Raw genomic sequence first — 22,619 nt, 5'->3', positions numbered from 1 at the left:
GTCTGTTTTCCCCCCTTAAATAGATTTTGTCTATTGTGTCTCGTCTTTTTACTCTAAAATGTAGCCTGCTACCTTCATTTTTTTATTTACTCATCACATTGACCCACTGAAGAGCTTGACATGTAGAATGACTTATCTTCTATTTTTTGTAATTGCTTTCTTATGGTATTAACTTGCTACTCTGTCTTCTCTATTTCTTGTAAACTGGAAGTTAGATGAAAAGGTTTGATTCCATTCAGATCCAACATTTTCGGCACAGATACTTAGTAGGAGATACAGTGTTGTTTTTCTCTAATCTGTTGTTTTCTTTGTCTTTACTACCAACTACACACAATGGTAGAACTCCGAGGTAACCCAGCCCTCCCCACCCTTGGACGCGGATAGTCACAGTACTGAATTATCTGCTGTTCTTGTCCCTTTTGGGGGGGATTTTTAGCTAGCCCTTTTTTTGGCTTGTCCCTGATAACCCTTACCCTTTGCATCTTCCCTGACTTCTGTCTTAGATGTAAATAGTGCCAGTTCCAAGAGCTCTTACTCTCTAATTTGACATATTGTATTGAAACCTTTTTTGGTGACTTAGTATGAGTAGCTCAACTAGCCTCTCTTAGGAGAGTTTAGTCTAAACTTTGCTTACTCATTTTTACTTAGGGTTTACTTCTGATTCCATGAAGAATGACTAGAAATGGGAGAGGCAGACCCAGAGTGGCCTTATCATCCTTGGGTCATTCTGGAAATCATGGCTACATAGGGCATCTGAAAGTAGGAGTGACTCAGAGGAAGTGTTAAATGCAACATGATTTTCCCTAGGATGTGGGTACTTTGCTTGTTATTTCCAACATCCGGTGATGAATGGCCTGAGTGGATACTTTTTTGGGTGAAAACTGTAATGCGTGTTAACATTAGCATGTAGAAATAGAGAGGGTTTAAAGAAATAGGTACATCAAATACTGAATCATGTTTTCTTGAGGAGGAGGAGATGGTATTCTCATATTATGACTTAGAGGCATAAAGAACTGCAGAGGTTTGACCTATTTTTCCTTCCACTTTGCAGTTAATATTAACAGCTTATTAGAAGTAACAGAAGACTCCTTGGTGTCATTTCCTCTGTGCACTGTCACGGGGAGTAAGGAAAATTGTCATGGAAAAGTAACCTATGAGAAAGGATTTCAGCAGATATCAGGGCCCATGTTTGTTTGTCACATTTCTTTCTTGCATATTTTGGATCATGGTATGGTTAAAGATGCAGTTTTTTTTTTTTTTAATTGTAGAGATGAGGGCTTGCCAAGTTGCCTAGGCTGGTCTCGAATCTGTGAGCTCAGAGAATCCTCTCACCTTGGCCTCCCAAAGTGCTGGAATTACAGCAACTGCGCCCATCCAAGATACAGTTTTTTATTTGGGGAGATTTCCTCACACTTCTTGAAATCTTTGTGGAAGTTTTTGGTAACAATACCTTCCTTGTCTGGGTTGCAGATATTTTTATGGCTTGGTTTGAAAATGGTTCATGTTGCATCATTATAACTTATTTTAGCATTATTACAGATTTTCTTTTTTGAAGAAATTATATCATGTAGAGGATATTTGTAATATGGGGATTCTCTTTTTTTTTTTGAGTTGGGGTCTTACTCTGACACCCAGGTTGGATTTCAGTGGTACACTCATGGCCACCGCAGCCTTGACCTGCTGGACTCACGCGATCCTTCCCCCTTGGCCTCCCGAGTAGCTGGAACTACAGGTGCTCGCCACCACACCTGGCTAATTTTTTATTTTTGTAGAGACAAGTTGTCGTTATGTTGCCCAGGCTGGTTTCGAACTCCTGGGCTCAAGAGATCCTCCCACCTTTGGCCTCCCAAAGTGCTGGGATTACAGTTGTAAGCCACTGTGCCTGGGAGGCTTTTCTTTCTTAACTATACTTGGAGTAATGTCACTTCTTAACAATTAATGATACCTTGAATTTGATGAGATATAGCAGTTTACGATTTGGTTTACTCCGGGTTTTGCCCCAAGACACTGAGGTAGTGCTGAAATTGGCATACTGAGTTGAGTAACACTAAGGTAGGTAAGTTACTTCACTACCTATTAAAAAAAGTTGAGCTAATTCACTATCTTGAGCCTTAAAGAATGATAACTCCTTTATCTTTGCATACAAATTTCTAATTGTGTAGTCGGCTATAGCTATGCTAAGTGAATGTGTGTGAAATGACTGAAAATGGAAGAAGGAAGGAGGTATTGAAGAAAAGTAGGGGAAAAGATTGCATCCTAAGTCTGAATGTCTTTTGGCAAATGAGATTGTCTTGAAACTCAACTGTAAATTTCAGTGGGGACCAAGATGTTCAGGGCTCTGAATTAAACCACTGAATTTTTCCTCCTAATTCTTATAATAAGTTGATTTGTTTATAAAATATTATAGAATTGATTTTATATTTTTGAAATATATACATGTTAATATATATAGTTTTTTATAGCTTCTATCTGTATATTCAGCTTTGCAGAGCTTTTAGCTCTATCATAGGCCAAAGTGTGTTCCCTAAAGTGCCATATAATAAAAAACCTCATGTAAGTTTGCTGTCACTCTTGTACCCTATATTGACATTATAAAGATCTTCTAATGTGGTTACAAGCTAGTAAAGAACTTCCTGAAATGTTTTATGAATTTATAGCCTTATTGATATGCCGAGATCTTGTTGTTCTTTAAATGAGTCTTTAATATGTTTAACTTCCCTCTATTTTAAGCTGATTAAAAAAAATTATGTGTATAATGTTTTTGCTTTCTTCATTATAGAACTGTGGCAGCTGAAGTGAGGAAGCAGATCTCTGGACAGTATAGTGGTTCTCCCCAGCTGCTCAAAAACCTCAACATTGTTGGCAATATATCCCATCATACCACAGTAAGTAGCACTAATCAACACTAATTTCATAACCTTACTTATTGCTACCTCAGTCTTTTTTGAAATTTGGTTTGGAAGAAGGGGTTAGGAGGTGTTATAGATGTGTTAGTTTCCTAGTTAACTCTGAAACTTTACATCCTGGATTTAATCATTTCTGGAATTGTACATTTTGAACTTTTCATACCTAAGGTGATTCATTATGTGAAAATTTAGGAATCTGTTTAAGAAATAAGGGCTGGGCACAGTTGCTCACACCTGTAATTCCAGCTCTTTGTGAAGCCAAGGTGGGAGGATCGCTTGAGGTCAGAAGTTCAAGACCAGCCTGGGCAAAATAACAAGATCTTGTCTGTAAAAAAAATGTTTTTAATTAGCTGGGTGAGGTAGCTTGAGCCTATTGTCCCAGTTACTCGGGAGGCTGAGGCAGGAGGATTGCTTGAGTCTAGGAGTTTGAGGTTACATTGAGCTATGATCATGCCGCTGTACTCCAGCCTGTGTGACAGAGCAAGATTTTACCTCAAAAAATAAATAAATAATTAATTAGAAAAAAAATTCTAGAAATAGGCACCGAAGTAAATATTAAATAATTATGTGTGCTTATAGTATTATCTGTCTTCAAGAGAAATGAATTTATGTTGTTGCATCATTATCATTATCCAGGTACTGTATCAAAGACATAAATATGCTCTTATTAAAGAAGCTTACATGCAGACAATCAGTTTTGATAAAAACTCATATTTATTAGTTATATAAGGATGTGAATTAAAAGCAGTTCCACGGTCATTTTTTTTTCAAATGCTGTAGAAAACTGAAAAAGTAAATAAGCATGATAGGGAGAAGTTATATATCAGCATTAACATTTTTCATATTGCTATGAAAAGGTACCAGTTATTAAACAAACGGAAATGACAGTTTGATTTATGATATGTTTATAATGCTTGGGTTACTGAAATTTTAAAACGAAGTTTACTTTAAATTACAGTAACATACTAATTGGAGAAATTTTAGAATGTATGGATTTCTGGGTGATTTCAATATACATGGACGATGATGATCCTTGTATCCAACACAGTCTTTGTGTCTTGCACTCCTCCTCTCTACTGATAGCTGTGCATCTTGAATTGCACCTCAGCTATTTAGAATTTCCCTAGCCAGAACTTAGATTTTGTCATGATTACTAGAACCCGTGTGTAATCTCAGTTTTAGGCTTCCCACTCTCTGATCACTACCTCTGTTGTTTTTTTTTTTTGAGTTGAGGTTTCACTCTGTCACCCAGACTGGAGTGTAGTGGCACAGTCGTGGCTCACTGTAGCCTTGACCTCCTGGGCTCAAGTGATCCTTTTGCCTCGAGGCCTCTTGAGTAGCTGGAACATGAAACAGGTGCATGCCACCTAACCCGTATGATAAGGTCTCACTGTGTGGCCTAGGCTGGTCTTGAATTCCACGGGCTCAGGCAGTCCTCTCACCCTGGCCTCCCAAAGTGCTGGGATTACAGGCGTGGGCCAACCGCTTAGCTTTTTTGCCCTCTTGTTCTGGTACCCTAACTTCACTGTCTTTTTGTTTCACCAGATCCTAGAATCCATGAAACCACTGAATTAGTCATATGTAAGGACCTTCGAGGCTTTGTCATTATCTTCATCGAGGATTCATTTGTGACATTTTAAAGCTTGAAATGTATACTGCCCTAGAGATAATACCTGGGTGCAGAAGCATTGAATTAGAAACATTTATAAAGTTTTTATTTAAAAAACAAATTTAATACATATTTATATTAAATATAAATTTTGCCACAATATATAGTGGTAAAATATATATAACATAAAATTTAACAACTTACTTTCAGATATGCAATTCACTGGTATTAAGCACATTTACAGTATTGAACAACCATCACCACTATTTATTTTCAGAACTTTTTTGTCGTCCTCAGCTGAAACCCTATGCCTATTAAATGGTGTCTTCCCATTTCTCTCTCCTCCAAACCCCTGGTAATTTCTATGCTATTTCCTGCCCTTATCGATTTGCCTGTTCCATGTATGTGATACAAGTGGAATCATAGAATATTTGTCCTTTTGTGTCTGGCTTATTTTACTTAGCACAGTATCTTCAAGGGTCATTCAGGTTATAACCTGTACCAGAATTTCATCCCTTTTTAAGGTTGAATAATATTCTATTGCATGTATGTATCTCATTATATTTATCCATTCATCTGGTGATTGACATTTGGGTTATCTCCGCCTTTTGGCTATCGTGAATAATGCTGTTGTTAACAGGTATATGCAAGTATCTGTTTGAGTCCCTAATTTCAGTTCTTTTGGGTATATACCTAGAAGTGGAATTACTAGATCACAGGGTAATTCCATGTTTATTTTATGCTTTTTGAGGAATCACCAGCAACTGTGGTATTTTATATTTCCACAGCAATTGTGCCATTTTATATTTCTACCAGCAATGCAGAAGAGTTCCAATTTCTCCCTATTGTTGCCTACACTTGTTATTTTCCATTTTAAAAAAATAATAGGCATCGTAATGAATGTGAAGTAGTTTCTCAATTGTATTTTTGAGTTACATTTCCTTCATCCTAAAAATTTTAGGTTATATTTTCATTTAGTTCAATGTATTTTTTCATTTCACTTTTTAAACTTGTATAACTCATGATTATTTAGAAGTGGGCTTTTTAATTTCCAAGTGCTTGGAGATTTTCTTGTTACCTTGTGGTTGCTACTTTCTTTTTTTTTTTGAGTTGGAGTCTCACTCTGTCGCCCAGACTGGAGTGCAGTGGCTGCTCCCGGCCACCGCAGCCTCGACCTGTTGGGCTCTGGCAATCCTTCTGCCTCAGCCTTCCAAGTAGTTGGAACTACAGGCGTGCGCCACCACGCCCGGCTGCTTTTTTGATTTATTGTAGAGATGAGGTCTCGCTGCCCAGGCGGGTCTCGAACCCATGGGCTCAGTCAATCCACTCACCTCAGCCTCCCAAAGGCGTGGAATTACAGGCTGAGCCATCAAGCCCGGCTTGGTTGCTACTTTCTAGTTTGATTCTGTTGTAGTCAGAGAATACATTCTGTCTGGTTTCTGTTCTTGTAAATATGTTGAGATTTGTTTTACGAGTCAGGGTAGGTCTGTCTTGGTATATGCTTTCTAGGTCTTCAAAAAGAACGTGTATTCTGCTGTCATTGGATGAGGTGTTCTCTAAGTGTCATTTAAATCCTGTCGGTTGAGTTCTACTATATCCCTGTTGATTTTCTGTCTGACGTTGTTCTACCCGAAGTTGTCTTTCAGTTGTTGAGAGAGAGCTCTTGAGATCCCCAACTGTAATTGTGAAAGCCTTATTTCTTCTTTCATTTCTGCCAGCTTTTTTGCCCCACATGTTTTGTAGTGTATTGTTTAGTGCACACACATTGAAGATTGTTATGTTCTCTTGGTGGATCACCCTATTTACTGTCTAGGAATGTCCCTCTTTATTTGGTACTTTGCTTTGCTCTGAAGTTTGCGTTTCCCCATATGACTTTCTTTTTTTTGAGTTGGAGTCTCACTCTGTCGCCCAGACTGGAGTGCAATGGCACGCTGCTGGTCACCGTAGCCTCGACCTGCTGGGCTCCGGCGATCCTTCCGCCTCAGCCTTCCAAGTAGCCGGAATTACAGGCATGCGCTACCACACCCGGCTGATTTTTTGATTTATTGTAGAGAAGGTCTCGCTGCCCAGGCGGGTCACGAACCCGCGGGCTCAGGCAATCCACTCACCTCGGCCTCCCAAGGGCACGGGATTACAGGCTGAGCCACTGAGCCCGGCTATGACTTTCTTTTGATTAATGTTTATGGTTATGTTTTTTCCCCATACTTCTATTTTCAACCTACCTGTGTGTGGTGTTATTTAAAGTGAGTTCTTTGAAGATACATGTAGGTAGGTCATGTTTTAAAATCCATTCTGCCAATCTGTTCATTGGTATATGTAGGCCATTTGCTTTTTTTTTGAGTTGCAGTCTCACTCTTGTTACCCAGGCTGGAGTGCAGTGGCACGCTTATGGCCCCCACAGCCTTGACCTGCTGGGCTTAGGCGATCTTTCCGCCTTAGCCTTCCAAGTAAATGGAACTACAGGTGCGAGCCACCATGCCTGGCTAGTTTTTGTGACTTTTATTGTAGAGACGAGGTCTCCATCTTGCCAAGTTGCCCGGGCTGGTCTCGAGCCCCCAGGCTCAGGCAATTCTCTTGCCTCAGTCTTCCAAAGTGCTGGGATTACAGGCTGAGCCACCATGCCCTGCTGACTATTTACATTTAATGCTATTATTGTTCTGCTAAGATTTAAATATATCATCTTATTTTTTGTTTGTTCTCTCTATTTTTCACTTCTCTTTTCTTTTTTTCTGCCTCCCTGGGGGTTGCCTAAACATTTTTTAGGATTCCATTTAGATTTATAGTGTTGAGTGTATCTCTTTTTGTATAGCTTTTAGTGTCTGCTCAAGGTATTATATACACATAACTATCTCACTAATGATGTTGATATTTTGCCAGTTTTTTTCTTTTCTTTTTATTTCAATAGCTTTACGGATATTTGACCAGTTTGAGTGAAGCATAGAAACTTTACCTACCTGTACGTTCCTTTACTCTTCCCTAATATATTTAATTGTGTTAAACATTTTCTGTATATACATTTAGAATCATATTGGACAATTTTTTTCTTCAACCATGAAAAATCTATAATTTTGCTTACACTGTGTTTGCTTTTCCTTCCTGATATTTCCAAATATCTTTTATTATTTTCTTCCTGTTTAGAAAATTTCTTTTGACTATTCTTTTATGTTATGTCTGCTGGTGACAGTCTCTTAGTTTTTCTTTATCAGAGTATGTCTTGATTTCCCCTTCATTCTTGAACCTACATTTGCTAGATCTAGAATTTCGGATCAACAGTTCTTTTCTTTTAGCACTTGAAAAATGTTGTGTGTCATGTTCTTCTGATCACCATGAATTTTGATGATAAATTTTTAATTTGAATTTTTTCCCCCTAGTGGTGAGGTGTCATTTCCCCCTCACTGCTTTCAAGATTTGTGTGTGTTTAGTTTTCAGAAATTTGACTGATGTGGTCTTGGTATATATTTATTTGGGTTTATCCTGTTTAAAGTTTACTTAGCTTATTAGATTTGTAGGCTTATGTCTTTTTCAAATTTAGAAATTTTCAGCCTTTATTTATTCAGATATTTTTTTCAGCCCTGCTTTCTTTTTCCTCACTTTGCAGGACTCTGATGACATTAATGCTAGATATTTTCTTGTCCATCCCCTGAAGTTTAGTTTTTTGTTTTTGTTTGTTTTCAGTCTGTTTTCTTTCTGTTGTTCAGATTGAGTAATTTTTATTTTCATTTTTCAAAGTAACTGATTTTTACTTCCTCTGCCCCCTCTATTCTCCTATTGTACCTGCTTGTTTAATTTTTTTTATTTTGGCTATTGAATTTTTCAGTTCTAAAATGTACATTTAGTTCTTTATATTTTCTATTTCTTTGCTGAAACTTTCTGTTTCTTTACAGAGTGTTTCTATTTTTTCATTTGTTTTTAAGAGTGTTTGCAATTACTGTTCAAGTATTTCTCTGATGTTTGTTTTAAAATCTGTCACATAATGCTAAGATCTCTTATCTTGGTATTGACATCTATAGGTTGTCATTTTTCATTCAAGTTGAGATTTTCCTGGATTTTAGCATGATAGGAGATTTTTTAAAATTGGAAATGGGACATTTTGGGTCTTTTGTTGTGAATCTCTAGATCTTATTTAAACATATTTTTACTACATCCTCTGACATGGCTCTGGTTGGAGATAAGAGTGTGTTATCTTGCTGTGGACAGATGGATGGGGTAGAAGTCCAAGCTTCCCATTCGTCTTCTTGATATGCGAGGAAGGAAGGGCTCCTCCTTACTCTTGGGCAGGAGCAGGAGCTTCCACTTCTACAAGACCGCTGCTCATACAGCTTAGCTGGAAAGAGCAGTAGTGCCTTAGCACTGCTTTTCGCATGGCCTCCACTGGCACCTGGGCTGTGTGGCCTTGCTACACTGGGCAGTGGTGAAAGTCTGACTCTCCACTAGGCCTCCTCTGACACTGCCTGGCAATCAAGGGAAGGGGAGCCATGTTGCCTCTTTGTGGGAGTGGATGTCCAGGTTCTTGAGTAGTTTCTACTGACACTGTGCAGGCGAGGGACTCATTATTGCACAGTAGGTGTGAAAATCCCACCTCCCTTCTTGGACTTCTGATACCACCCTGACCCAGAGAGTTGGGAGGCCTTGTTACAGCTGGTTGAGGGTAGACGTCTGGCTCCCCACTTGGACTTTGCTGGTGTGGGTATAGGGTGGGGACCACAGTTTTTCATGTGGTATTGGGCTGGAGTAGGAAGTTATTGTCTAAATGTTTTTTGTTTTTCTAGGCTGCCTCTTTCTTGATCCTTTGGCTGGAGAGAACAGGCTTTTTCTGGTTTCTGTGTTGTTTTCCTATGTTCCTTGTTGTTTCTGGATTGAGGGCTTCTCTAGCTCTAAATCTGGAATATATTAGGCAAAAAGAAATTTTGAGGTAACTCACTGTTGTGCCATCCCTTGGATTCTGATGCCCTTGCCAGTCTGCCGTTTTCTCTTTACCTTTCAGAGTCTTGTTATGTTTGTTTTGCACTCAGTGTCTAGGATTTTTAGTTGTGCTTAGTGGAAAGAACGGAAAAAAGTACACCTACTCAGTCTTCCCAGAAGTGGAAGTACCCTCTGGTGACTTTTGACGTTGAGCACTTTTTCACGTGCTTTGTTGGCCATTTCTATGTCTTCTTTTGTGAAATGTCTCATCAGTTTCCCTTTTTTCTATTTATTTGAGGGTGCGACTTTTTAATATATTCTAGGTACTAGTACTTTATCAAATATGTTTTGCAAATATTATCTCTTAGTGTGTCTTGTTAATCATTTTCTTAACAGTCTTTTGATGTATCACTTTTTAAATTGTTCTTTGTTGTGTGGTGTGTAAGAAACTTGGCCTACTCCTAAATTATAAAGATATTCTGCTGTGTTTTCTTCTAGCAACTTTATAGTTTCAGCATTTGTGTTTGTCTGTGATCCTTTTCAATTTAATTTTTGTATATTTTGTGATATAAATGCTGAGGTTATTTTTCACTTGGTTATCTAGTTGTTGCAGTAACAATGATTGAAAACGATTTCTCTTTTTCTATTGGATTGCTTTCTTGTTAAGAACAACATCATAGTATAATTTATACCTGATAGGATAGGTTAGATAGAATGTTTATCAGAGAGAAAACTGTAAATTTTAGAGCTCGAAGACTCAGTTTTAAATGTCTTCTCTATCATTTTGTGGCTATTTTATTTTTAGACATTGGTTAACTTTTTGAGTACAAATGCCTTTATTTGTAGAATGGAAATAGTAATTATCTCTTAACTTACAGGGCCTGGGGGAGATTTAAATGAGATAACATAGGATGGTAGTAAATGCTGTCTTTTGAATGTTTATGATGTGTTAGTCATGTATTATTTTACTCAGTATCTTTAAAATGTTGCTACTTGTTTAGTCTAAAGAAGCATAGGTGAAAGCACCTTCTACTTATTAGTGGATATCTGTACAGAGGCAGGTTTCAGTGTTTTTATTCCAGATGAACATCTTGAGAAATAACATGGTCTTATTTTCTTTTTCTTTCTTTTTTTTTGAGTTGGAGTCTCACTCTGTCGCCCAGACTGGAGTGCAGTGGCTGCTCCCGGCCACTGCAGCCTTGACCTGCTGGATTCCGGCGATCCTTCTGCCTCAGCCTTCTAAGTAGCTGGAACTACAGGCATGCGCTACCATGCCCGGCTAATTTTTGATTTATTGTAGAGATGAGGTCTTGCCAAGTTGCCCAGACGGGTCTCGAACCCGCGGGCTCAGGCAATCCATTCACCTCAGCCTCCCAAAGATGCAGGATTACAGGCTGAGCCCCTGAGCCCAGCTGTGGTCTTATTTTCATTGGCTTACAACTGCATGTTTGTTATACATCCTTCACAGTTTTGGCTGAATATTTTTTCTTTCTTGAATTAGATAAGAAATATGATATCTTATTTAAAAAGTATATTTTCAACTTAGCTAAAGATTGCCTTTAATCTTTTATTATTGCTAATAGATACTTTTAATAGGGTCTGTGGCTACTATGACAAATTACCACAAAACAGGTGGCTTAAAACAAAACAAATTTATTCTCTCATAGTTCTAGTGGCCAGAAGTCTGAAATCAGTATCACTGGACTGAAATAAAGTTTTGGCTGGGTTGTGCTCCCTTCAGATGCCATAGGGAGCATTTGTTTCTTGCCTCTTTCAGATTCTGTAGCTTCTGCCATTTCTTGGCTTGTGGCCGCATCTCTGATCTCCTTAAGGCCAGAATTTTTAAATCCCTCTCTGCCCCATCTTTATACTGCTTTATTCTCTGTGTGGATGGCCCAGATCGCCTCTGTCTCCTCGTAGGATATATGTGATTGCCATTAGGACCTATCTTTCATTGGAAGATCCATAATCACATCTGCAGACTCTTATTTTTTTTTTTTTTACATATAAGGTAGCATGTATGGGGTCCATGGATTAGGGAGTGGAGAATTTCTGGAGGTCTATTTTTTGGCCAACCATAGGCTGATTATATGTTCTTACTAGGATAGTCAACAGTAGCAACAAATAAAATAAAAGCACTTATCTTTTTTATATCCATAGATATGGTCATAGATATAAATAAGTACTTTGTAAGCTGTAAAGTATAATAAAATGGTTGATTATTATTTCTGTTTTTATGTAAGAGTTGTGGACAAAGTCTTAGTAACAAGGTTAAAAAGAGTATGACCCAAAATACAAAGGAGAACAAGAAGACCATCACTTTGTATTTTCTTTAGTGTACCTGACTGAGTAACTGTTAAAGTTTTAGAAAGAACTAGACTAGAATCATATATATATGTATTTTTTTAAATAATAAAATATCTTTGCTGGGCATAGTGGTTCACACCTGTAATCCTAGCACATTGGGAGGCCAAGGTGGGAGGACTGCTTGAGCCCAAGATTTTGTGACCTGCCTGGATAATATAGCACTACCTTGTTTCTCCAAAAACCCTATAGTCCTGGCTACTCAGGAGACTGAGATGGAAGGATTGCTTGAGCCCAGGATTGAGGCTGTATTGAGCCACAATCATGCCACTGCACTCTAGCCTGAGCTAGTGAGACCCCAACTGAAAAAACAACAACAAAAAAACCCCCCAAAACAAAAAAACTTCTTTGCTTAAAGTTTTAAAATTCTTTTGTTTTGTTTTGTTTTTTTGAGTTGGAGTCTCACTCCGTTGCCCAGGCTGGAGTGCAGTGGCATATTCACGGTCCCCCAGTGTGGCCCTTCCGCCTCAGCCTTCCAAGTAGCTGGAACTATAGGCGCGCGCTACCATTCCCAGCTAATTTTTTGATTTATTGTAGAGATGAAGTCTGCCAAGTTGCCTAGGCTAGTCTCGAACCGTGGGCTCCCAAAGTACTGGGATAACTGATTTGAGCCACCGCGCCTGGCCGTTTTAAAATTCTTACGTTCACTTCTTACAATTTTCTATTGCTTTTTGTAAAGGTTCCCCTTACTGAAGCAGTGGATCCGGTGGACTTGGAAGAATACCTCATTACTCATCCTTTAGCTGTGGATTCTGGGCCTTTGCGGGATTTGATTGAATTTCCTCCAGATGATGTTGAGGTTGTTTATAGTCCTCGGGACTGCAGAACCCTTGTTTCAGCTGTACCTGAAGAAAGGTAAAGAGACATCTGCCTGTTTTTGGTTCTGGGGTAACTATAGAAAGACTACCTTCCATTATTTTATTTAGAGCCTATTTATTGTAATGTGTCATTTTCTATGATAAGAACAAGAACTGGCTGGACTCAGTGGCTCATATTTGTGATGCCAGCACTTTGAGAGGCTGAGGCGGGAGAATTGCTTGAGCCCTTGAGTTTGAGACCAGCCTAGGCAACAGAGTGAGACTTCCTCTCTATAAAAAAAAAGAAAAGAAAATTAGCCAGGTGTAGGGACACATGGGGTAGTCCCAGCTACTCAGGAGTCTAAGGTGGAAGGATAGCTTGAGCCCAGGACGTCTGAAGCTCCTGTGAGCCTTGACAGTCCAGCCTGAGCAACATAGTGAGACTGTGACTTAAAAAAACAAAACCAAACCAAAAACCCAAGAATTGCAACAACCGAATTTATGAACATCATTACTTTCTTGTCTAAATTACAAATACATTTTCTTTTTTAAAATAGTGAGATGGATCCACATGTTAGAGATTGCATAAGAAGTTATACAGAAGACTGGGCAATTGTGATCAGAAAGTAAGTTGCATGTTTATTATAACATTTAAAAATACCGAGTAGGATTTGTAAATGGATTAAAGATTAAAGTAGATTCATAATAATTATGAGAGTTGAAAATTTATTTAACAAAATAGTCAAGGATACAAAAGACAAATCTTTGCATATAGATATTTTCTCCTTAGGAGTTCCACAATTACTTTTACTTACTTTCCTTATAAAATACAGGTTTGCAGGCATTGTGTTTTTATATTATTATAAATCACTAAGAACTAATAATATATAATGATAATGATTTTGAGTCTAATTCTTTCAGTAAGTCAAGGGTAGATATTGGTGAGTAATTTGTATTTCTTAAAAAGAACCTAACTTAGCAAAACTTAAATAGCTAGGTTAAATTAAATAACCAGTTTTCCAGATCAAGGTATTTGAAAGATCTCTTCCCTTTCTAACTAATGTTTATAGTTCCTTGACCTGTACATCTAATCAGGTAAATATTTGTAAAAAAAATAATATTTTGTTCTACCCAAAATTTATTTTTTTAATGGACTGTGTTTGAAATAACAAGTCAGATTAAGAAACAAAATAAACTATGGTTTCCTTTGCTGTTTTGCATAATGAAGGGTTTTCATCCTTAAACTTCTTAGCCTGATTTTTCTACACAAGACGTAGAGTAGTGGAGAATTCTGATACGACATTATATTTTTCACAAATGAAGTAATCTGTGCTGAACAGCACTTGCAAAGTTGACGTGTCCATTGCTGGCTGTTTTGCCTTCATGCTGCTGTCCTATTCAAGTGGGCTTAATATTGTGCTTCATATCCTTCCGGAAGATAATGCTGACATGCCTTTCAGTTTTAGTGTGACCCAATAAAAGCACAGTCTGCTGCCCTCTATATGGAAGAGCTGCTTTTGTGAATTTTGAAATTTGATAAGTATTCTAGTAGCCAGATTTTAGACAGTACTGAAGAAAACTGTTCCTCTGTCAGATAATTCAAAAGTCTTTACCTCTATGCATGTATGTTGGAAACCTATCACCAGAAATCTTAATTAAAAAAGGGTAAAGGTAGAATATGTTGACCTGAGAATCATGCATACTACTTAATGGGGACTTACTAGGTGCTGGGCATTTTATTGGCACTTTATAGTCATCTCATTTAAGGTTCTAATACATAGGATAGCTCGGCTCAGAGTAGTTAAGTAACTTCTCTGAAATCCCACAAGCCAAAAAGTGGGATGCTGGGATTGGAACCCAGGGGCATCAGATGCTAAAGCTCATATTTTTTCTGTTATACTAGGTATTATACAGTATGCATTTTATATTATGCACTGGTAAATGGAAGACAGAAAGTAAGCTTTTGGTGAATTAGAAGTTATGAGATATCTCTGAAAGATAAAAGATAGGTGTTTGGAACATAAGAGAAAACCACAGTACAGAATAATCGAAAGTGAAAATACATGCAAAAGTTCCAGTAGTGCTTTAGGCTCAGAAGCAATGAGTAATGAAAGGGGATGTCGGACGTTTGGTTACGTGGAAACCTCCTATACCATGTGTGCATGTCTGTGGCACCAGAGTTACCTGCCTTTCATGGCACGGTCATATTGGAGGCTTGAGCTGATAGGATAGTGCCCAGGGTTAGCACACCTTGGAGGAAGAGGGACCCCCCTCATCCCCAGAAGACTAGGTACTTTCAGACCTTGCCTGACAGATGATCTGCCTCTTCCCCCACAATTACTGGGAATGGACTGGGGTAAGCAGATACAGTAGTTCAAGCCAGTTGTGGGGATACAAATTTAAAAAATGGACATAGATTCCAGAATTGCCAAGTACATGATGCAAATCAATACACTTGAAAGAGAACTATCAAACTATAATTAAAGAACTAATGGTTGTGGCTGGACACAGTGACTCATGTCTATAATTACAGTACTTTGGGAGGCTGATGCAGGAGGATTGCTTGAACCCAGGAGTTCAAGACCAGCCTAGGCAACCTAGCAAGATCTCATGTCTACCAAAAATAAAAAAATTAGCTGGGTGTGATAGCACATACCTATAGTCTCAGCTACTTGGGAGACTGAGGAGGGAAGATTGTTTGAGCCCAGGAGTTTGAGGCTTCAGTGAGCTGTGATCGTGCCACTGTACTCCAGCCTGGGTGGTAGAGTGAGACCTCAACTTAAAAAGCAAATCACACACACACCAGTAATTTAGGAAATAGTCGATAGAACACAGATTAAGACTCATACATATAATGAATGAATACACTTATGAATTAATGTATATTAGAGATGTGAAAGGATATTTTAACCATATAAAATCAGTTAGTTATCTTTGGAAACTAACATTTTGATCAGTGAAAAAATATTAAGAACTCAGCAGATGGGCTTACTGGCAGAGTGGATGTGGCTGAAAAGTGAAATAGCTGTAAGATGAAGCCACAAGATTCTTTCATAATTCAGCACAGAATGATAAGGGAACAGACAGTACTTCATTTATTTATTTATTAATTGAGTGAATACTTACTGAGAATTGTATGTATTATACTAAATACTGATGATAAAGCAATGAGCAGAACAAACTCCCTGCCCTCGCGGATCTTTTGTTCTGATGGGAATAAGGTCAACAGACAACAAACCAACACAGATGAAAACATAACAGATATGGTGGAGGTAAGTCTTGTAGAGAAAAAAGGTAGGGTGAAGGGGATAGAGAGGGCCAAGAAGAGGTACACGATTTTCTATTTCTTGTAAGTAATCAGGGGAAGCCTTACTGGTAAGGTGATTTTCACTCTTCACTGGTGAATATCGGGCAGAGTGTAGGTAGAGGTAATTAGGTAGAGGTAAGAGCAATGCGTGTGAAGGCCCCTATGGGAAGCACACTGGAAATGCTCAAGGAATAGTACGAGTGCAACATGGCTGGAACAGGATAAATGAGGTTGAGGATGCCAGGAGATAAGCCAGAAAAAATGAGGGTCAGATGGGTAATCACGTAGAGCCCTATGGCAGCTAACGAAGGACAACATAATAATATAGAAAAGAGTATTGATCATGAATCATTCTCAGCTTTTTGAATTTCATATTGTCTAGTTTTAAAGGTAGAATGTAACACTATTACGATTTATCAGCAACTTATAGATACACTTCACAAATTAAGGTACTTGAAACATTTCATTAAAGATTAAGATACCTGTGTCTAAATGTTACCTTTCTTTCATTTTTAAAAATGTTTATATATTTAGGAGGTACAAGTGCAGATGTCCTTTTTAAAAATTTATTTATTTTAAAAATTTGGGGTACAATTCAGGATTAGGTATACAAGTAGTCATCGTACAGGAAAAGTTTGGACTTCCCTTTGGTCCCCACTTTGCCTGATTTGACATCAGGTACCCTTATTGATGTTTTGTTCCCTGTCCTACCCCGCAGTATTCCACTACTGCCAGTCCCTTTCTTTTTTTTTTTTTTTTGAGTTGGAGTCTCACTCTATTGCCCAGACTGGAGTGCAGTGGCCGCTCCCGGCCACCGCAGCCTCGACCTGCTGGACTCCGGCAATCCTTCCGCCTCAGCCTTCCAAGTAGCTGGAATTACAGGCATGCGCTACCATGCCTGGCTGATTTTTTGATTTATTGTAGAGATGAGGTCTTGCTGCCCAGGTGGGTCTCGAACCCTTGGGCTCAGGCAATCCACTCACCTCAGCCTCCCAAAGGCGCAGGATTACAGGCTGAGCCACCGAGCCCGGCTGCCAGTCCCTTTCTTATAGTATTATGGTAAATGTTCAGGGTCTGCTTTTAAATGAGAACATGTGGTAGTCTGTTCTTTGTTTCTGCAATAGATCACTGAGTATGATAAACTCTAAATCTATCCAAGTTGCTACCAAGTCCATATGTTTGTTCTTCTTTATGGCTGTGTAATATTCCATCATGTATACGGACCACTTTTTTTTTTAAATCCAGTCCAGTTTTGATGGGCAGCATGGTTGGTTCCATGTTTTTTCTCTTGTGAATAATGCGCAATAAACGTGTGTGCAGGTATCTTTTTTGTAGAATGATTTGAGTTCCTCTGTGTGTATCCCAAGTAGGGGATTGCTGGGTCACGTGGAAAGTCAATATGTAGTTCTTTTAGAAAGTTCCAGACTGTTTTCTATAGAGGTTGAACTAGTTTGCATTCCCACTAGTAGAAGTGTCTACTTTTCTCTGTATCCTTGCCAGCATCTATTGTTGTTTGTTTTATTAATGATGACCAATCTTACTGGGATTAGGTGGCATCTCAGTGTGGTTTTCATTTGCATTTCTCTGATGATTAGTGAGGCTGAGCACTTTTTCATGTGTATATTGACTGCCCATATATCTTTTTTTGAGAAGTGGTAGGTTGCTATTTTAATAGCTTTATCAACAATACCAGACATGAGTGATTTATATCAAATGTGATTCTTTCCTTTTTCATGAATGTTTTGGGAGCAAAAACTATACCATCTTCTGGTAGTCATTATTAATTTGCTCAAATTCAAATATTCTCTGTTTGACTCAGTGATATGCTAAATCATGAACAGTAATTGCTCTTCGATCATCAGATCTTATTTGATGGACTCAGTTATTGGTTTTCTAGAAAAGAAGTTTGCATTAATTTGTTATTTTTAGCTATATGTATATGTACATATCTTTAAAATATTAATTACATAATGGTGTTACAGATCTTGCTGATTTTTGTTTTACAAGTCTGCAGTTTTAGGCTAAGATCCTTTATATTTAAAGAAATATAGCAAAACATTTCTTGGCTATTTGAAATTTTAAGATTTAATACTTTATATATATATTTAACCTTAAAAATTTTATATTGTTATTAATGCAATGTATATTTCAATTTTCTCATCTTATCCATTAACCTGACTTGCCAAGTTTTTTTTTAACTGACCAATTCTCTGAATTGAAAGTACAACTTAAATTATATTCACATGGTTGGCATGGAAAGAAGGAAAATATGATTTGCTTTTGAAAGCTTATCTGCTGTTTAGTTGGATTAAAGCAAAATTGAATGGAAATTTTCTTAAACCTCTGGCTAATTGTTTAATACTTTAAAAACTGTTAGAATTGATCCTTTTATGTAAAGTAATAATTCAGAGAACACTTGGCTTATTACACAATGATGCTGTAAAAGTGAAAAAATTTTAAAAATTGACACTTAACTCTTATTTTGAATAGGTATCATAAACTGGGAACAGGATTTAATCCCAACACATTAGATAAACAGAAAGAAAGGCAAAAAGGTTTGCCAAAGCAGGTCTTTGAATCTGATGACGCTCCAGATGGCAACAACTACCAGGATGATCAAGTAATGTTTTTGTTCTTAAATGGCTATAAGAAGTTATTTTAAAACAGTTTATTTATTAATTAATTGTATTCATATTTAATATTTTGCATGACAGGATGATCTTAAAAGACGTTCAATGTCGATAGATGATACCCCGAGGGGTAGCTGGGCCTGTAGTATCTTCGACTTGAAAAATTCCCTTCCTGATGCTTTGCTTCCCAATCTGCTTGATCGAACTCCAAATGAAGAAATAGACCATCAAAATGATGACCAAAGGAAATCAAATCGTCACAAAGAACTCTTTGCTTTGCATCCATCGCCAGATGAGGTATAGATGTTTGCATATAATGAAGGAAATGATTATAATATTGATCTTTTGAGAGTATGATTTATAGTACATATAGTAGTATTACAGAAGTGTAGAGAATAAAACTTGACTGAAGCATAGCTATAATTTTTGTAAATGAATACTTTTTATACTTAGTGAATTTATTTATGTATTTTTAACTTTTTTTTTTTTTTGAGTCAGAGCCTCACTCTGTTACCCAGACTGGAGTGCAGTGGTATGCTCATGGCCACCCAGCGTCGAGCCCATGCTGGGCTCCAGTCATCTTTCCACCTCAGCCTTCCAAGGAACTATAGGCGTGTGCTACCACGCCTGGCTAATTTTTGATTTACTATGGAGATGAGGTCTCGCCAAGTTGCCTGGGCTGGTCTCGAAGCCGCGGGCTCAGACAAACCACTCGCCTCAGCCTCCCAAAGTGCTGGGATAATGGGCTAAGCCACTGAGCTTGGCCCAAACTTATTATTCTTAATAAATAACTTCTGTTAATTGAGCACACTTATGATTGGAATGTCTTTTGTCCTATGGTGATGGGTATAGGCCATTCTTTCTTATGTCCAATTGTGAAGATTAAAAGTATTATATTGGTAAAATACATTTAAAAAAAATAAAATGAAAGAGTTGAAATATGATAAGCATATTTATTTTGGTGTTGCTTATCAATTCGTAGGAAGAACCAATAGAACGGCTTAGTGTTCCTGATGTACCCAAAGAACATTTTGGTCAAAGACTTCTTGTAAAATGTCTATCACTCAAGTGAGTATTATTTATTTCTTTTACTGAATAACTTTTGTTTTCTGGGGTGATATTTTGAGTACTAAAGTAAGGGAATCTTAGTAAATTTTATATTTGCATTTGTGTCTTTTGAGAAGTATTGTTCTGTACGTTATTTTAAATGCTATTTAGCATTGAAACTTGAAGCTAAACTTTAGAACATTTTTGGTTCACAGATGAAGATATCTTTTCACCACCACTTATTGTTAGTCTTAAAACTTGAAAAATATTCACTAAAATCTCTAGTATTGATAAGACACTATTCTTGATTGGGGAATATACATGGTAGACTTTGTTTTTTGAAGGTAAACGTTTTTCCTTTTTTAAAAAAGATGACTTTTGCTAACATCACTGAGGTGATGTATCTTACATTTATATTCTGCTTTACAAAGTGCTTTCTCTTATGTTATTTTTTGTAATCTTCAGAATAATTCTATATGGTAGATATTCTTTTCTTCATTTAACAATCGAGGAAACCAGGATTCAAAAGGATTAGTAAAGGTTAATTGGCATGCTCATTACTATGTGGTCAGTAACTAAAAAACCAGCCTTATGTTCTTTTCATTACATCATGTTAATACTACAAATTAATTATTAGTTTTAACTTAAGAAAAAAGAGGCTTCAATTTATAGAACTGTCTAAAAGAAGCAATTCATAGGTAGATCACTTTGGTGTATAATTTCGGCAGTCTCCTAGTCTTATATGTTTAGTTAGAGTTATCCCAGAAGCCTGCAGAGACATTAAGTGCACGGAGTCTTTCCAGTATCTGGACATCTAACATCAGTTCTTATTTAACATCTTCTTGTTTTTAACAGCTTTATTGCTATATCATTTATATATCACAAAATTCACACTTTTAAAACATGGAAATCAGTGGTACATATTTTTAAAGTTGTGCAACTGTCACTACTGTCTAATTTCAGGGCATATTAATCACCCCAGAAAGAAACTTCATACTGAAACAACAGAAATTTATTTCTCATAGTTCTGGAGACTGGAAATCAAAGCTCAGAGTGCTGGCGGGTTGGTTTCTGATGAGGCCTCTTTTCCTGACTTGTAGATACCTGCTTCTTGCTGGGTCCTCATATGACCTTTCCTCTGTGTGCACTGAAAGAACCAGGTTATTTTGGTGGCCCTTCCTCTTCCTATAAGGACGCAAGTTCCATGCGATTAGTGCCCTATCCTTAGCACGTCATTCAACTTTAATTACCTCCTCAAAGGGCTCATTTCTAAATACTGTCCCATTGGGGGTTAGGGCTTTAACATACGGATTTTGGGGGGAATACAGTACCCATTAGCAGTCACTCCTTGTTATTCCTTTTCCTCAGCCCCTGGCGACCTCTAATTTGCTTTCTGTTTTTATGAGTTCATTCTGAATATTTCATATAAATGGAATTATATAATATGTGGCCATTTGTGTCTGGCTTCTTCATATAGTGTACTGTTTTTGAGGTTCATCTGTGTCGTAGCATATATGAGGAGTTCATTCTTTTATATGGCAGTACAATATTCCACTGTGTGGCTACACCACATTTTATTTATCCATTCATTAGTTGATGAACACCTGGGTTGTTTCTGCTCTTTTTACTATTTAGGCTTTTTTATTTTTGGAGACAATGTCTCACTATGTTGCCCGGGCAAAGCTGACTGCAGCCTTGAACTCATGGACGCAAACCATCTTCCTACTTCTGCCTCCCGAATAGCTTAGACCAGGGTTCCCCAGGCCCTGGGCTGTGGACCAGTACTGGTCTGTGGCCTGTTAGGAACTGGGCTGCAAAGCAGAAGGGAAGCGGCAGGTGAGTGGGACTCTGTCTTCTGTCAGATCAGTGGCATCATTAGATTCTTCTAGGAGCGTGAACCCTATTGTGTACTGCACATGTGAGGAACCTAGGTGATGTGCTCCTTATGAAAATCTAATCCCCCATCTCTTGTTCATCTTCCACAGAACTGGTCCCTGATGCCAAAAAGGTTGGGTGGCGCTGGCTTAGACTACAGTAGTGTACCACCACACTCTGCTAACTTTTAAAAGTTTTTGGTAGAGACAAGGTCTCACTATGTTACCCAGGCTGGTCTTAAGCTTTTGGCCTCAAGCAACTCCTATCTCTGCCTCTCATGATGGTGGGATTACATATAGGTCTGAACCACCAGTCCTGTCCTGTTTGTACTTAAAAAAAAACCACACATACTTTATTAGTATATAATTTACATGTTATATAGTTCACCCAGTATATACTCAGTGTACACCCAGTGTATAATTCACCAGTGAATTGAATTCACCTAGTGAACCCAGCGTACAGTTTAGTGGGTTTTAGTATATTAGATCTGTGCAGCTATTATCTACAATAAATTTTAGAGTACTTTCATCATCCAAAAAGGCATTCCATACCTGTTGGCAATCACTGTCTGTTTTCCCCAATTTCTCCAGCCCTAGACAACTACCAGTCTACTTTCTGTCCCTGTAGATTTGCTTATTCTGAGGATTTCCTATAAAGGAATCATGTGATATATGGCTCTTTGTGTCTGACTTTTTTCACTCAGTTTTCATAATGTTTTCAAGGTTTATCTATGTGGTAGCATGTATCAATACTGCCATTTTCTTTTATCTCTGAGTGGTATTTCTTGGGATTGAAATACCGCATTTTGTTTATCTTGTCATTAATTAATGAACATTTGGATTGTTTCCGCCTTTTGGAATGTTATGAATTATGTTTAATTTATGTTTTTGTGGGACATATGTTTTTGTTTCTCTTGGATATATACCAAGGATTGGAATTATGGTTGGTGTGATAAATTCATATTTAACTTTTGGAGGAATTTTCCAGACTGTTTTCCAAAGTAGCTGCATCATTTTACATTCCTATCAACAAGTTGTAAGGATTCTAATTACTGCACCTTCTCACCAACACTTGTTATTGTATGTTTTTTGTTTTTGTTTTTTTATCATAGCCATACTAGTGGGTGTGAAGTAATGTCTCATTGTAGTTTTACTTATGATCCTTATGACTAATAAAAGTTGC

General features: G+C 37.6%; 1 protein-coding gene across 2 annotated transcripts in view; it reads left to right on the top strand.

Annotated features, from left to right (window-relative positions):
* Nucleotides 1-2,783: 2,783 nt before the first annotated feature.
* The window catches only part of LOC103270856 (dedicator of cytokinesis protein 7), a 128,876-nt gene continuing 109,040 nt past the window's right edge, over nt 2,784-22,619 (top strand). For both annotated transcript variants that reach the window (XM_008068357.1, XM_008068358.2), the window contains exons 1-6: nt 2,784-2,885; nt 12,461-12,636; nt 13,136-13,204; nt 18,376-18,505; nt 18,600-18,812; nt 19,498-19,583. In XM_008068357.1, the coding sequence (XP_008066548.1) occupies nt 13,140-13,204; nt 18,376-18,505; nt 18,600-18,812; nt 19,498-19,583 (494 nt within the window). In that variant the 5' untranslated portion in view covers nt 2,784-2,885; nt 12,461-12,636; nt 13,136-13,139. The remainder of the gene's footprint in view (nt 2,886-12,460; nt 12,637-13,135; nt 13,205-18,375; nt 18,506-18,599; nt 18,813-19,497; nt 19,584-22,619) is intronic.

This window comes from Carlito syrichta, unplaced genomic scaffold (genome assembly GCF_000164805.1).
Source record: "Carlito syrichta isolate Samal-C Ts95f unplaced genomic scaffold, Tarsius_syrichta-2.0.1 Scaffold310501, whole genome shotgun sequence".
In the NCBI taxonomy this organism is placed as follows: Eukaryota; Metazoa; Chordata; class Mammalia; order Primates; family Tarsiidae; genus Carlito; species Carlito syrichta.
Note: the sequence above shows the minus strand (reverse complement) of the source record. Positions and strands in the feature narration are given on the sequence as shown.